This window comes from Danio aesculapii, chromosome 5 (assembly GCF_903798145.1).
Source record: "Danio aesculapii chromosome 5, fDanAes4.1, whole genome shotgun sequence".
Taxonomy (NCBI): Eukaryota; Metazoa; Chordata; class Actinopteri; order Cypriniformes; family Danionidae; genus Danio; species Danio aesculapii.
In genome coordinates this window covers 17,201,007-17,217,761 of record NC_079439.1, presented here as the reverse complement: position 1 = coordinate 17,217,761, position 16,755 = coordinate 17,201,007, and the positions used below count along the sequence as shown (strand labels likewise).

At 36.8% G+C, this 16,755-nt stretch overlaps 1 protein-coding gene across 1 annotated transcript in view; it reads left to right on the top strand.

Moving 5' to 3' along the window:
- Nucleotides 1–16,755, top strand: part of piwil2 (piwi-like RNA-mediated gene silencing 2) — a 39,208-nt gene that overhangs the window by 8,396 nt on the left and 14,057 nt on the right. Inside the window, exons 7-14 of the mRNA XM_056456861.1 lie at nucleotides 993–1,117; nucleotides 6,547–6,627; nucleotides 6,867–6,980; nucleotides 10,380–10,568; nucleotides 10,776–10,860; nucleotides 12,750–12,839; nucleotides 12,929–13,069; nucleotides 15,472–15,585. Of these exons, the coding sequence (XP_056312836.1) occupies nucleotides 993–1,117; nucleotides 6,547–6,627; nucleotides 6,867–6,980; nucleotides 10,380–10,568; nucleotides 10,776–10,860; nucleotides 12,750–12,839; nucleotides 12,929–13,069; nucleotides 15,472–15,585 (939 nt within the window). The remainder of the gene's footprint in view (nucleotides 1–992; nucleotides 1,118–6,546; nucleotides 6,628–6,866; nucleotides 6,981–10,379; nucleotides 10,569–10,775; nucleotides 10,861–12,749; nucleotides 12,840–12,928; nucleotides 13,070–15,471; nucleotides 15,586–16,755) is intronic.

The window sequence follows — 16,755 nt, the reverse complement described above, 5'->3', positions numbered from 1 at the left end:
GGTTAAAGAGTATAAGCTGTTCTAAACAGATGTGTTTTGAGTTTGGATTTAAATTGTGAAAGAGAGTCTAAATTACGGAGATCAGGAGGAAGTGAATTCCAAAGCTGAGGAGCAGAGTGGCTGAAGGCTCTGTTCCCCATGGTGACAAGGCGGACAGAGGGAACAGTGAGGTGAATGGAAGAAGAAGACCTGAGTGTTCGAGAAGGTGTGGCGATATGAACAAGATCAGCAAGGTATGGAGGAGCGAGATTGTGGATGGCTTTAAAAGTGAGAAGAAGTATTTTATAATTAATTCTAAAAGAGATGGGAAGCCAATGAAGCTGCTGTAGAATGGGTGTGATGTGACAGATAGAGGGGGTTTTTGTGATAATACGGGCTGCAGCGTTTTGTACCAGTTGTAATTTATGAAGAGTTTTTTTAGGGAGGCCAAACAGAAGGGAATTACAGTAATCTAAACGGGATGTGACTAAACTATGAACAAGAATGGCAGCTGAATGAGGTGTGAGGGAAGGACGTAAACGATTTATATTTCGAAGGTGGAAATAAGCGGATCGGGTGACATTATTAACATGTGCAGTGAATGAAAGGGTGCTATCGAAGATGACCCGATAAGGAAGACATGCTAAATATGTACTGTTGGTGTGCCTCCAGGAACAGTTTTGGGAAACATGGGTTTAGATTGACCATATCATAACAATATTCAAACACATTTGTCTGATTATCACAGTTAATTCGCTATAGTTTAGAAAAGGATAAATACTTCAGGAGCTCACAGTTAAACGATGGCAGTTCCTGTTGGCCTTTAGTCTACTGTATGAGGAATTTTGTGGGTATATGTCACAGTTTAATTTTGCTGTCCTCACTTAAATGAACTAGTGTCCTGCACCCCAATACAAAAACAAACAAACAAACAACAATTACACCTTTGTGTCTGAATAATTTTTGCTTTGACTATCTTTTTCCAAGTTTACTTTGCCTTTGCTGTTAATCAGGTGGTTCATCTGAAGGCTGAAAGGAAAACCGACAATCAGGAGATCGACATCAAGGTCCAGTTGACAAAGATTCTGCCACCCAGCTCTGACCTTTGTATCCCGTTCTACAATGTGGTCTTAAGGAGGTGTGTATCTACATAACTGGATTCTCAAAACACTACAGAAGTCAGATTTCCTTGCGGTCACTAGTTATTATTATTATTATTTCACTCACTTTAATAAGCAAAATTTAGTATTTTTTCCCAATAAAATTTACTATATTTCTCAAAATAACTCCACTCTTCATCATTCATTGTTCATGGAACTATGAATATGCTAATTAGTCTCCGCCTTCTCTGACTCACACCAGCTCTATCTGCTCCACTTCCACTCAATTGAGCAAAGTAATCGATGTAGAAAATGCTGCACAATGGCAAGTGGCATGCTTGGATTAATGGTTATTGCTATGTCACTCACTACAATTTCGAGAGTGAATCTGTGAGGCAATTTAGTCAGATTCTAGAAAGCGTGCAAAGAGCGTTCCCCTTATAATCAATGAAAATTTGTCACTCGTCTTAGATCCTATAATCAGTGAAGCTGTCTACAACTCACAATGAATCTTATTTACGTTCTATCTGTTTGTTATGTGGATTCGTCAATGTGCAGAACACAGTTGTGAGAGGTTTCTGACATAAACTCCTATGATTGCCATTGCATTCGAGAAATTCAGATATGTCTGCTATATGTCTATATATGTTGCTCAACACTGCAAAAACGCTTTGTGAATAGGAATCATTGTAGTAGGAATACTGAAATGCACTGGAGATTTTCCCAAATCTGCTTGGCCAATATTTGGCAAATATGTTATTACAGCTGATGCTTAGTACTCTCTGGCATCCCTGCAGATTGAGTCCTGGCTCACTGCAATGCTGGTAATTGATGTCATTAGCCTTTGGCTTGGGTAAATTATCAGACAGCTAATGATGTGTTTCTAATGTTACTGAGGCTAAGTCCACACATACACAGGTATTTTTATATTCCCAGCTTTGAAAATGCAAGACCGCATTGTTGTGGGCACGCCTAACCAACCCCTTTCACACATACAGACTTTTCTGGAAAATAACAATTAATAAGCAATTTTTCAGAAAGAGATCATGTGTGAAGAGATCTTTCTTTTTTTTCAGAAAGAGATCACAACAAGCCCTTTTTGAAAATACCGATAAATTCGTTTTGCCAATTTTCCGGAAGGAGAAGTTGTAACATTACCGGGAATTTCCCAGAATTCTGCTCTGTGTAAATGCAGAAGGAACATTGCAGGAATGAGCACGTACACATTCAGACTCACTCCCATCTTCACTGTTTTTGAAAAAAAACACCTTTAAAAACATTTAGCTGCTGCTTGCTAGTCATTTAACGTTTCTGTGTCCCTTCTTAATGCCAACAGTGGAAAAAAATAATCAAATATGCTCTTGATTAACCACTGTGAGTTTACCTGCAAGCTCTGTGAATGGTCTTGTTTATTAAAATTACGGAACTTCCTTGCCCGTGAACAAATGAAGAATTAAACATTTTGGCAAGTAAATTGTGTACAAGTCAATGCAAATGTAAAAACAGAGGCAGATTACCATCCTGCGGAGTGAACAATATTTGAAACAAAATTTGCCTCATTCGCATCTTCCACATTTGCTGTGAACCCAGTTGTGTTGTGCAATCAGAAAGGAAGGAACAGCATGCTTGATGTTGTTATGAGTTGACCTCATAGTGTCCACATGACCACAGTGTACCTGGAGTTTCATAAAATCTTCACTCTGGCCGGAGTTTTTAGAAAGTTTCAGTTTGTCATCGAACTCTTGTGTGGACAAACTATGAAACCGCATAAATAAATAAAGTGTGGTTTTGAAAATACCTGTATTCATGTGAATAGATCCTCAGCGTTCCAGTTTGCCATCTCAGACATATACCTTTTAAGAAAAAATACATTCTTACATGTTAAATTCTCATAAATATATATATATATATATATATATATATATATATATATATATATATATATATAAATGCTCAGCCGTGTTGTTGACTGATTATTTTGCATGTGTTTTGTCTTTAACCATATTAAACACACTATACAGGTAAAATAATATTTATTATTATTTTCATCACTAAACATCAGTATGTTTTTTTATTTATTATTTAAGATATTTCGAGTAGAACTTGTTTCAGCACATTACTCCAGTCTTAAGTGTCTCATTGTTTCAAAAATAACTGTAATATTCTGATTTGGTGCTCAATAATTATATGTATTTTTTTTATTGTGTTGATACTAGAGATTCACCAATTTTTTTGGTCGCTGAAAATTATCGGCCGAAAATAGGTCATGCTGTGTCACACAGTATTGTTTAGTGTGCTCGTTTCACATTCCCACCCCAACAGTTCACTTTCCCTCCCCAACAGTTAAATTTCCCGCCAACGGTTAATTTGTCTGCCAGCGGTATCCGCCTTCAGTCTTGGTTGGGGATACTCTTTTAAAGGTAGAAGCATTAAAACCCTATATCGAAATAAATATCGTTATCGTTCAATATAGAAACAAATTCTTGAGATTGCAATTTTGCCATATCGCCCAGTTCTAATAGTAAGTATTATATTAAATAGATTTTTTATTCAAATTAAATTGATTTGTAACGCGTTAAGAAAAAAAACACAACACATTCTTGATATTAATATTGCTTCGCAAAATAAACTAACTCTTTGTGCAAGATTTAAGTAAATCTAATATAGAGTACTAAACACGGTCATGTTAAGATTAAGACAATATTGCAATTAAAAACTTCACCTCATTCAAACACAGACTCGCATTACTGCCACAAATTGTAGTCTGGTTTATGTGGTCTGCATGATAGCTTACAAAAAATCAAGAATTGAGTGATCATATTAATTAAAAAAGTCTTAATTGGCTCCAATACTGCAGTTTAAGATCTCTAATCATCTCTAGTGTGACATCTTTAATTATATGTATGCACCTTTAAATTGACATCCACAGTAACATTAATAGCAAGGCTCTGGATAACCCTGTCTCTGAGTGAATGTCACACCTCTGTGTTTTCATTAGCCACAGTTCTTCCCTCTCGGTTACAGACAGAACTCTCGTCCCTTGTAAAACAAAACCCTTAGCAGTCATATCACTAAGCGGATTCCCTCGTGTGGTGTCCTGGAGTCTCAGCACTGGGCCTGTCTGAAGTCAACCATGTTTGAAATCTACAATTAGCTGCGGTCTCGGTGGGCACTGAACACCCTGTTTGCTCTTGATAGCCAGGAGTGAAAACAAGCTCTCAGGAGAGCGCTCAGCGGCATCTGCCTCACTCAATTTCTCTGCGCAGCATATTTTAAACGTCAGAGATGGGGGTCATCAAGCAGTTTCAGAGAATTAAATAAGTGTAATCGCATTACGGACTGCGTGACGTAGCAACCAGAAGAAGAATGAAAACAACGGGTTCCGTGTTCAGGCAATATTTTGGGCTCAATGCAAGTTAAACTAATTTGCTAGGATTTGTGTCGTTAATGCATATTTATGTATTACCACAAAAATCCATTTCGACTTCAAAAGCCGAAAATCGAGGTTGCGGTGATTTATTTACAATAATAACTGAATTGGGGCAATTCTTGGAGGGATTAAATGGAAAAAATGTGTTGCTTATGATTTTATGAGTGATTATATTTATATTTTGAGTGGTTTCTATAGAGTTTTTGCAGAATAAAATGTTAGTTTAATTACACTGAAGTGTTGTGGGCCTTATTAATTGGTCATTTATTTAGATCTTGTTTTATACTGTTATTGAAACAGTAAGTATTTTAATGTTTACAGATTTACTTGCTTTCTCTCCGATTCGCTTGCATCATAAATTCTTTACTTTATTTATCATTTAGATATTTTCATATAGTTTTAATATCTTTTATTTCTATTTTTAGTTAACTGCTAGTTTATGTAAGCGTATATCGCTTAATTTTCTTATTTTTTCCATCTAATAATTGATTTGTATCAGATGCATTGTAATTAATACAATTATACTCATCTGCCCCTTTTAGGTATACCTGTATAACCGCTCGTTAGCGTAAGTCTTTAATCAGCCAATCATGTGGCAGCAACTCAATGCATTTAGGCATGTAGACATGGTCAAGATGATCTGCTGCAGTTCAAACCGAGCATCAGAATGGGGAATAATGGTGTTTAAGTGACTTTGAACGTGGCATGGTTATTGGTGTCAGACTGGCTGCTCTGAGTATTTCAGAAACTGCTGATTTACTGGGTTTTTCATGCACAACCATTTCTAGTGTTTACAGAGAATAGTCAAAAAAAGAGAAAATATCCAGTGAGCGGCAGTTCTTTAGGCGCAAATGCCTTGTTGATGCCAGAAGTCAGAGGAGAATGGCCAGTAGGCTTGGGCAGTAATGTGATAAATCGTGGCATCTGAAAATAGCAACGGTATCAGTTTCAATACTGTTATACCATCATAAAAAACAATGCACTTATATAGGAAACAAGTATTAAATATTATTTATTTAATGCCTAAAATGCGTATGTGTGATTGATCACGGGACAGTGTGGAGGAGAGAGAGGTGAGGTAAGATGGCGAGTCGCGCACCAAGTGACCTGGTCTCGAAAAAGAACACAACTTCTGCAGTTTGGCAGTATTTCGGGTTTCGACCGAACAAGAAAGGAGATGTGGTAAATACGAACTAGAAGTCTGCATTGGGAAATAAATTTCCGAAATGAAGTGCGGGAGCAGTCGGTAACTTTGGTGTTATTTGAACGGGAGCGGACGTCTTACAATATCACTCCCGAGCGAGCAAGCATCTGCGTGGATGCCGTTTATGTGTGTGTGTGTGAGAAAGAGAGAACGTGATGCTGTGTCTCACTTGTTTGGTACTGTCTATGTGTGTGTACGTGTGTGAATGAGAGAGAGAGAGATTGTGATGCTGTGCATCGCTGGCCTGGTGCTGTGTTTGTGTGTGAGTGTGTGTGTGTGTGTGTGTGTGTGTGTGTGTGTGTGTGTGTGTGTGTGTGTGTGTGTGTGAATGAATGAATGAGAGAGAGTGTGGTGCTGTGTGTGTGTCAAAAGTGGGTCCAACCCAGTACTAGTAAGGTGTACCTAATAAAGTGGCCGGTGAGTGTAGTTTGTAATAATAACTGTAGTTAAAAAATGACATGCACTTGATTTGAAACCAGAATATTTCTTAAATGACAATGAATGTAAATGTGATCCTCTTCTTCATGTAAACTTGTGATGATTAAATTAGTAATAATTCTCAATGGCTGACTAGCAGTGACCATTTGAAAATGTACGTACGTTAATAAAGTAAATATTAAGTCAAGTATTGGGAAGCACTGGCAGTGTGAAAACAGCATGACCCTGCTGTTGTAGTTAAGCTGTTCGCTTGTGCACCACATGAGCGTTCGGCTGTATTGTTGAGCCCTGTGGAGTATTGCTCTACTTTTTTCTGTGCATATGAGACCAGTCTGTGCTTTAATGGCTTGTTGACAGTCAGCTCTGACATCTCACTTTTCTCTTTCTCGTTTTAGAGTGATGAAAATACTGGGGCTGAAGCTGGTGGGCAGAAACCATTACGACCCCAATGCAGTAGTGATTCTGGGCAAACACAGGTATTTTTCACAGACCTGATTGACCGTGATTGCGATCCATCTGAAATTGATGTGCTTCGCATTGTTTGGCTTGACACCGAATAAATCTACGTTTAAGGCCACGGTGTTTTCCCACCTGGCCTATGATTACCAGACTGTATATGAACCGTTTCAGCAACACTTGCCGTAATAGTTCACGCACTGATTCTGTGTTCAGGATAATGGCGATTGTTTGTGTTTCTTGAATGTGTGTCCATCAGGCTTCAGGTGTGGCCTGGATACTCCACCAGTATCAAGCACACCGATGGTGGCCTCTACCTGATTGTGGATGTCTCGCATAAGGTGCTGCGAAACGACTCTGTGCTGGATGTCATGTGAGTTTGATCAGTGCAATTACTTATTTAGACATGTAGGGATGCAATGGTTATATATTTTGGTTGTACGATTACAGTCTGAGAAATAATAATGGTTTATTCACGATTATTATGCAATCGTTAATTTTAAAACGCTACTAGTTTAGTAAATCCTTACATTTTAAAGTGTTATTTATTGCTGCTTATTAATCCATTAATACTGCACAAAATAATAATAAATAATAATAAAATAAATGACAGAACAAGCAAACAATAAATAAATAAAAATAAGAGTAAAAAAAAATTGTATTTGTCTAATGTAAATAAGTGGTGAAAGACTGCTGAACCTCTGTCTGAAAGGCACTTTTGATCAACTAATACTGTGAACTTGTTTGGTATTTTTCTTACGTATTTTTTTTTCTTTGGAGTAGAGATGTGTGTATTCCATACAAAGTATGAAGCTGATCAGTCAGCTCTTGTCAGGTGACTCAAAGTGCACTCACAGCATTCTTTCAACTAGGTGCGCCTGGAAAGCGCAAGACGTGCACCTCCATTAGAATGAACTAACTTGCGTGTACAAAAGACAGGATCTGTGAACGGCCCTTAGTTAAAAGTATCAGCCATAGTTCAAATCAGCCCTTAATCCAGTGTGCGTGCATTAGGGGTGTCAAAATGAATTGTTTCTTCGGTGCACCGTGATGCAGATGCGGACAATTCGGTATCGGTTCAGTAATAATCATAACCAGTTATTATGTACCAATGTCATTTATCTCATATGCGCTATGTTGCCGTAGCTTACTATGGTGAGGGAGGCGAGCACAAGTATTTACAACGCTCCAACTACGTAAAAACGCAGAAACTGTGCACAATTTCACTGCGTGTGTGTGTTTGCTGGATCAGTCTTTCACTGACACTTACAGCAGAAGACTCTATTTCACTGCGATTGAAAGAATGAAAGTACTCCATTCTCTCTCTCTTTCTCTCTCACTCACTCACTCACTCACTCACTGTGGGCCCAATAGACCTGCTGGCATGACTTTTCCTCTCCTCTCGGCTGTTTTACAGCGATACTTCTGGATACAGACACAAGCGCGTGCCTGCAGAGTTTTCTCCACCGTGTCTATCATGGATCAGCTGTGTTCGCCCCTGCCGCTTATCAGTGTCCCTCATCTGTAAAGAGCGCAGCGCGCAAGAGCCAATCGCAGCCGTTTTTGTTGAGGGTTTGACCAATCAAAGGGGTGTAAGAGAACTTGGTAGACTAGGATCAGAAAGCAAGCAGGATATTTACATTTGAGTATAATATTTGCTATAAATGCTCGTGTTGTTTAAAGGTACAGTTTATATATCTGACTGTTTGTATTAAATGACAAAATTGTATTACAAATAATATATCAATATAAATGTATTCATACATTTTAATACAAGAATTTTGCTGTGAAGAAAATATAAAAATGTGTATGGAAAGCATCGTCAATGCACCATGATGCACTGATATATCGAATTGAACCGAATTGATGGCATGATAATCATAACCGAACCATGAGACCAGTGTAGGTTCACAGCGCTAGCGTGCATATTAGCTTCGGTGTACAAGCTCGGAACTTTAAATTAGCAGACAGTTGGCCTTTGACCTTTGTTTAGTTGCAGCACTTTTTTTCCGTGCAGAAACAAAGTGTTGAGAAGCCTTTACCTTTAATCGTTGCATCCCTACAGACATGTCTATGTTTATAAAAGTCAGTGCCGTTTTGTCAGTTTTATGTTACTTCAAAGCTCTTTTGCACAATGATAAAAAAAGTAAAGAGCATATATATTTATATTAGTACTATTTAATGCTATTTTTAATTAGCAAATTTTAGTGCCTGCATGCTTCACTTGAATTTAACCACATGCATGGCCTATAATTTTTTTAAACCAGTAAAATACCAAAATCATTTTGATAACCACTGTTAATGTATTTATTAACATTTAAAAAAAGAAGAAGATAGTAAAGAAATAATAATTATAACTAATTCATTCATTTCTGATAGCTACTTATAAAAATAATAAAGTCTTTTTTACTCAACATGTATGCTTATCACTTTAATCTTTAAGTAACACATAATTATTGTTCATAAACTGCCCTCAATTTTCAAGAGTGAAAAAAGTGTCATTTTTCTTATTAGTGCTGTCAGTATCTATTTCAGGGTATCAGATGGTAACTTGTTTTGTGTTTACCTTATGATTAAAATGGTTGCACGTCCATCGGTTCTCGCCTCAGAATGAGCACGTTTTAGCTGCTTGTACATTAAGGTAGCGTTCATAAAAAAAAAATAAAAAAAAAACACCAGCAGAAAAAACTTGACACAGAGGAACATAACCTCACTGCCAGCTAGCATTTTGGAAGTGTTATTGCAGAGCAACACAAACACCATGCTGAAGTATAAATGCACAGCAACGCTGTGGCGCTGTGGGACACGATGATCGCTTGACACAGAAGTATTAACCAGCCTTTAAATAGTCTTAAATTCACTGAAACATTGGGTTGTAGGTCTTAAATCATTTTAAACAGGTCTTAATTCTCCTCTGTCCAGGTAAAGCTACCTTATTGAGCCGAAACCCAATCACCAATAATGAAACATTTTTACTGCAAATTCAGCAAATTAAATTCCCTAATCGGGTAAAGAAAACTAAAGCAACTCATCCTTTTACATGATCTTTTATTAATACAAAAACTATTTACAAAAGTAGCTGGCCCATTAGAAAAAATCCATAATGTTTAACCCTAATTAAGTCTATGAGTTCATTCATAATGGTCTTAAGTTTGACTTGAAACCTGAAGAAACCCTGTATAACTTCTCATTTCATGTCATTTGGTAGCACTTGATGTTGACAGGGTAATTAAAATACATTTAAATGAATTAAAAAAATTAATTATCAATCATATGAAGATTTATTTCAGGAAGAATGCTGCCATAAGATTTAGGTTCAGAGGTTTGACAGTTTAGCAGGACTCAGTGTTATAAAAATGAACAACATCATAATGCTTAAAATAATTTTCATTTATTTAGTGTCTTACACAATGAAGTTTTAAATCCACTTTACTGCAAAGAGTTATTGATGTAAATTTCAAATATGAGACACATTCAGTGTAATGGTGACACAGTTATGATTCACTTAAGTTCAATAACCATGTCAGTGTTGTCAGATTGTCCATTACAGTTGGTTCAGCTATAAAACAGAAAGCAGACAATAAGAGTTATCAGACCAGCTCAGTTCAGACCTCTTTCAATATAAACAAAGCCTTAGTAGATTAACTGTTTTAGTAGGTTTTAGCATCAAGTCATATGGATAAAATGAATGCATGTTGGTGTTTTGGTTGAATCAGTGAAAACAATCTCAATTGCTTAACTGCTGTCCCTGGAAACCTGTTTTCTCCTCTAGGAACTTGATTTATCAAGGAAGCCGTGAGAGCTTTCAGGATGAATGCACAAAGGAGTTTGTTGGTTCAATCGTCATCACACGCTATAATAACCGCACATACCGTATCGATGACATCGAGTGGTCCAAGTCTCCCAAAGACACTTTCACCTTGGCTGATGGATCTGTGACGACGTTTGTCGATTACTACAGGTTCATGGAAGCCAGTTCTCTGAATGCATGTAAAAGACACAGCATCTGGACCGCAACTGAATTATATAATGCATATGACATTGTGAATGTCCTTAAATTTTTATATTGCAGCTCAATATGATTGTAGGAACAGTTAAACACTGCTTTCAGATCTTTTTAAAAATTATAAATTTCCAGTTTTTATTCATTGGCTTTTAATGTGAACAGAAAGAACTATGGGATTACCATAAAGGAACTGGACCAACCGCTGCTCATCCATCGTCCAAAAGAGAGGTCCAGACCAGGAGGAAAGGTGAAGTAATGCTCACCAATGGGCTGTTGTGTTTGCTTGTATTTTCTTGAAGCTTTAGAAATGGCAGTGGCAGCTGTATATCAGTCAGTGGTGTTTTGAGTAGCAAAAGCATGACTTAATTCACACTCCGTACTGTCATCTAGTGGTGTCTTTAGGCACTGTTCTTCAATAGTAGTTTATTTGGCTTGATAAAAGATGTTTTCCACATGTTTTTGTGTGTGTGTGTGCATATATATATATATATATATATATATATATATATATATATATATATATATATATATATTAGGAAATTTTCACAGTATGTCTGATAATATTTTTTCTTCTGGAGAAAGTCTTATTTGTTTTATTTCGGCTAGAATAAAAGCATTTTTTAATTTTTGAAAAAACATTTTAAGGTCAGAATTATTATCCCTTTAAGTTATATATATATATATTTCAATAGTCTACAGAACAAACCATCGTTATACATTAACTTGCCTAATTACCCTAACCTGCCTAGTTAACCTAATGAACCTAGTTAAGCCTTTAAATGTCACTTTAAGCTGTATAGAAGTGTCTTGAAAAATATCTAGTAAAATATTATTTACTGTCATCATGGCAAAGATAAAATAAATCAGTTAATAGAAATGAGTTATTAAAACTATTATGTTTAGAAATGTGTTGAAGAAATCTTCTCTCCGTTAAACGGATATTTAGGAAAAAAATAAATGGACTAATAATTCAGGGGGGCTAATAATTCTGACTTCAACTGTATATACACTAGCATTGAAAATACTTTTATTCAGCAAAGATGGAGTAATTTTATGAAAAACAACTAGTTTTACAGTGTTGAAAATATTTTTATAATAATTGTATATTATATATATTTTTGGCACAAAAATCTGCGTATTAGAATGCTTTCTGAAGGATTGTGAAACACTGAAGCCTTGAGTAATAATGTTGAAGAATCAGCTTTTGCTATATAAATAAAAACTAAACAAAATAAATTATCTTAAGATGAAATGTATTTAAATGTATTTTAATGTATTTTAAGCGTAGTTCATGCAAACATTTACAGCAAAACATAAATAGCAGGTTTTTAGTGAAACCGTGGTGTTTATGATTGATAAAATGTAGGTCGGCACCCCTACCAACACTTTCCACACACACACACACAAAAAGATACAGTGGTCCCTCGCTTCACCTTTTGCGACCTTGTAGTTTTGCGGATTGTTTTTGTGCAATTTGACATGCTTTTTTACAGCGCATTGTGTTCTGCGTTCTGATTGGCTGCAAACCATTGTCAATCAATCCTTTCCAAATTGACATAAATCTTCAATCACTAGTGACTCTGAAGTGCTGTACTGTATGTTTGCAAGTTTTTTCCCCAACAAACCCCAAAATGTTGATAAAAACATTCTGCACTGTCAAAGCACCTGCAGTAGCACCCAAAAGGCAGAGGAAGATGCTAACCATTGCACAAAAAGTTGAACTTTTGGACGTACCAAAGAAAGGTAGAAGTTACGTGGTTGTAGGATGCGATTACAGAATAAATGAATCTTCAATTTGTTACATTCAGTTTTACAGCCATAAAACATCTATAATTATTAAAATAATAAATCTGACTACTTCGCGGATTTCGCCTATTGCAGATTATTTTTAGAACATAACTCCCACGATTAAGGAGGTACCACTGTACATGAAAAACAAAGTAAATATCCGTGTATTTAGGTATTTTGATCAGTATATCCATGCTATAGGTTATTTTACAACGTTATTATATTTAATGCACAGCTTTGACAAAAGTCTCAAGTTGGATCATGACTGTAGTGCAGTCTCCGTTGTATAATGTTGAAGTCTATTTGTGACCTTTGTTGTGATTTGGGATTAAATCAAAATCATAACAGGTTATAACAGGGGAAATCCTTCTGTTGCCGGAGCTCTCCTTCATGACCGGCATCCCTGAGAAAATGAGGAAAGACTTCAGGGCCATGAAGGTAAAAACTGATCACCAGTTAAATACTGTAGGCACATTAACAAGTAAGCGTTCAGATGGTGTTGTGTTGAACTATTTCTTTTGTTGTAGGATCTGACAATGCACATTAATGTGGGAGCTCAGCAACACACCCAGAGTCTCAAGCAGCTGCTGCACAACATCAACAGTAATAATGAAGCTCTTGCAGAGCTGGGCCGCTGGGGCCTCAGCATCAGCCAGGAGATTCTAGTGGTGAGAATGGAAACACACACCACCTCCATGCTGCACTTGGTGGTAGTGTGGTTGTTTTTTTTTTTTGTTTTAGATGCATCCACTGCTCCAAGTTTTCATCAATATCATAACAGATATACATTCTTGTTCTACTCCTATTATGCCTCAGTGTCTTCTAATGAATTGATTATTCTGTGTATGCAAACTAACATTAAAAAAAGTTGGTTGGTAGGAAATGTATTATTTTTTAAAAGTCTATTATGCTCAAAATCACTGCAGACCGGTTAACGCTTAACATTTTTCTGCGTCACAGGCTGGGAAGGGGGCGATGACCATAAACTCTTTTTGCCAGAGAATGACAAGCTGAAAAAACATTGCTTCAACTCTGATGCAAGTTTTATTTATGGGGAAAATTAGCAGTGTTTCTACCGGAATGTGTATATTCTATACAAAGTATGAAGCCGATCGGTCAGTTTTTGTCACGTGACTCACAGTGCACTCGCAGCATTCTGAAAACTACTGAAAGTTGCACTACTGAAAGGTGTGGCTGGAAGATGCAAGGGCGTTGTTCCCAATATGTGCATGCAAGACACACGCCTCCATTAGAAATAACAAACTTGCGCGTGGAAAAGACGCAACATGTAAATGCCCCATAAGGCTACGGTCATTTGTGATCTCCAGCAGTTGATCTTCTTCTTGCACAGACGTGCTGGATTTACCTGATTTGTTGACAAATGGGTTGCGGGTCTATTCCTTGGCATTTCCTAGGTCCTTCACTGGACCTTCTCCCCTTCACAAAGAAACTTTCCAAAGACATCTGTTTCTACCCATTTTGCTTTGCTTCTGTGTTAAATTTTAGTGCTCAGGTTACCGAGATGTAATACGGTAACTTTGAAAAATAAAAGATTTTTCAAAATAAAAGATCATTTAGACTCAGATATTAAGTAAAACGGAAATAAAATAATGATTTCTTGTGCGGCCTGCCACCAATTGATGCACGGACTGGTACCGCTCATAAAGATGCAATTTATTTAATCAAATCTACAGTAACGATAATATTTTAATAATTTTAAATAGATTTTTAAACATTTTTTATGTTGCTGTCATAACAAAATAGAACTTTTAGCAATTTTAGTGTCTCGTTGTGCTTTGGAAATCATTGTAATATGATGATTTGGTGATCATGAAACATGATACTTAATGTTGAAAACAGTTGTTGTGCTTGATATTTTTGTGGAAGCTATGATGCAATAATTATTTGATTAAATTAAATGTTCAAGATTAAACAGCCACAGCCATACCACCCTGCAAGACTGGTTACTCACTGAAGCTAAGCATGGCTGTGCCAGGTCAGTACCTGGATAGGAAACCACATGGGAAAAATAAGTTGCTGTTTTAAGTGGTGTTAGTGAGGCCAGCAGGGGGTGCTAAATTTGCAATCTGTGTGAGTCCTAATGCCCCAGTATAGTGAAGGGGACACTATACTGTCAGTGAGTGCTGACTTTCAGATGAGATGTAAAACCGATATCCTGATTCTCTGTGGTCATTAAAAATCCCATGGCACTTCTCGTAGAGTAGAGGTGTAACCTGTGTCCTGACCAATTTCTCTCCATTGACCCTTACCCATCATGGCCTCCCAATCATCTCCATCCACCGAATTAGCTCTATCACTGTCTCCATTCCAGCAATAGCTGATGTGTGGTGAGTGCACTGGCGCTGTTGTCCTGGAGCTGCAGTCACATCATCTAAGTGGATGCTGCACACTGGTGGTGGTGTGGAGAGACCCCCCTCTTGATTGTGAAGCGCTTTGGGTGTACGGCCATTTGAAAAATGCGCTATATATATATATATATATATATATATATATATATATATATATATATATATATATATATATACATTACTTTATTTACATTATATCACATTACATTACATAAGTGTAAGTTGCTGAATTTTTTTTTATTATTATTAAATAAAAAAAAGAAATTGGTTCTAAATATCTGTTATTTTGTTTTGAATATATTTTTTTGCATGCATTTTAAACCCCCCCCCCAAAAAAATAATTGCTGTTTAGAAATAACCCAACTTGAGCTGATGCATTTTTAAATACAATTTAGATTTTGTACTAGGCTCCTTTTTCAAGTGTGAAAAATACAGCATTATTATAATAGATGGATAAGTTTCAGTTTAACTCTTACATAGCAGAGAAAAAGGATGCTTCAGCTAGAAAGAGTTCATATTACACAGTTTGTAGTTAGTAAGTATCACTAACATTAACACATACTGGTCACGGGATGTGTTGTTCGCTTTATTATTTAATTCTATTGACTTTATTACCTTGCATACTGTTTGTTCTGCTCATTGTGATCTACTGATATGCTTCCAGTCAACTTGAACTATTTGAACGTCTTGTTTTGGCACAGACTCAAGGAAGAACTCTGCCCAGTGAGACCATCTGCTTGCATTCAGCCTCTTTTGTCACATCTCCGGCAGTAGACTGGTCCAGAGAGTTGGTTCGAGACCCCTCCATCAGCACTGTGAGTCAGCACCATCAGAGAGTTCGGACACAGCCGAGTATTTGATCAGAATTCCTGTGAGTCATTGGTTTGCGGGGGAGTTCACACATGCAGCAGAGACACATGTGGAATGAGGAAACCGCACATGCTGGAGTCTCACACCACTGAGAAAAAGCAGTCTGGTTTGACAAGAGTGGAAACAAAATGCATAGAGTGAATTCACTCATAGCCATAGAGGCACATCACTGATGACCGCTACTGTGTTTGTGTTTTTGAAAATCAGTACATTTTTTTAATTAGAAAACTTTTAAGTAGGGCTGCACGATATATCGAGCATAGATATCGCAATCTGTGCATCCACAGTAGTCACATCGCAAGATATGCAATGTTGGGTTGGGATTATATTTGACCAGAAGCCACAAGTCAAAACACATGAGGTTTGTGGAGACACCGCAGAATTTAATCATAATAAACTGAAAGTTTATCAGCTGTTCTGCCCATGTTCGCGTGGGTTTCCTCAGGGTGTTCCGGTTTCTCCCACAATCAAAAAGACATGTGCTAAAGGTGAATTAGGTAAGCAAAAGTGGCTGTAGTGTGTGTAATTGAGTGTATGGGTGTTTCCCAGTACTGGGTTGTGGCTGGAAGGGCATCCACTGCTTAAACCATATGCTGGAATAGTTTGCGGTTCATCCTGCCGTGGCGACCTCTGATAAATCAGAGACTAAGCAGAAGAAAAATGAATGAATTTAATGAAAATGATGAAGACTATGCAATGTTATTTTACATTTGATTATACAAGTTCTGTAGCCGAATACTGTTAGAATCTCCCCAGAAAACCAAAAAAGCGCTGTTTATTTCACTTTAATATTTGTTCCATTGGGTTTTTCTATGACTAGTTTGTTTATTATACCTATATAATAAATTACATCACTCCCCTACAAAATCGTCCCAGTAAATCTAAATGATTGTCTTTCTAAATAGAGCTGTTTAACTCATCGCAATTTATATTGCAGAGAAAAATATATTGCAATGTCAAATTTTTCCAATGTCGTGCAGCCCTACTTTTAAGTGAATCAAAAGTGCATTTTACAGGGTTTCCAAGGGTCATGTAATATAAAGTGTATTCTAGACATTGAAAGTCAGGGATTTTTTTTGTTTGTCCAGGCTATGTAATATGCAGGGATTTTTTTG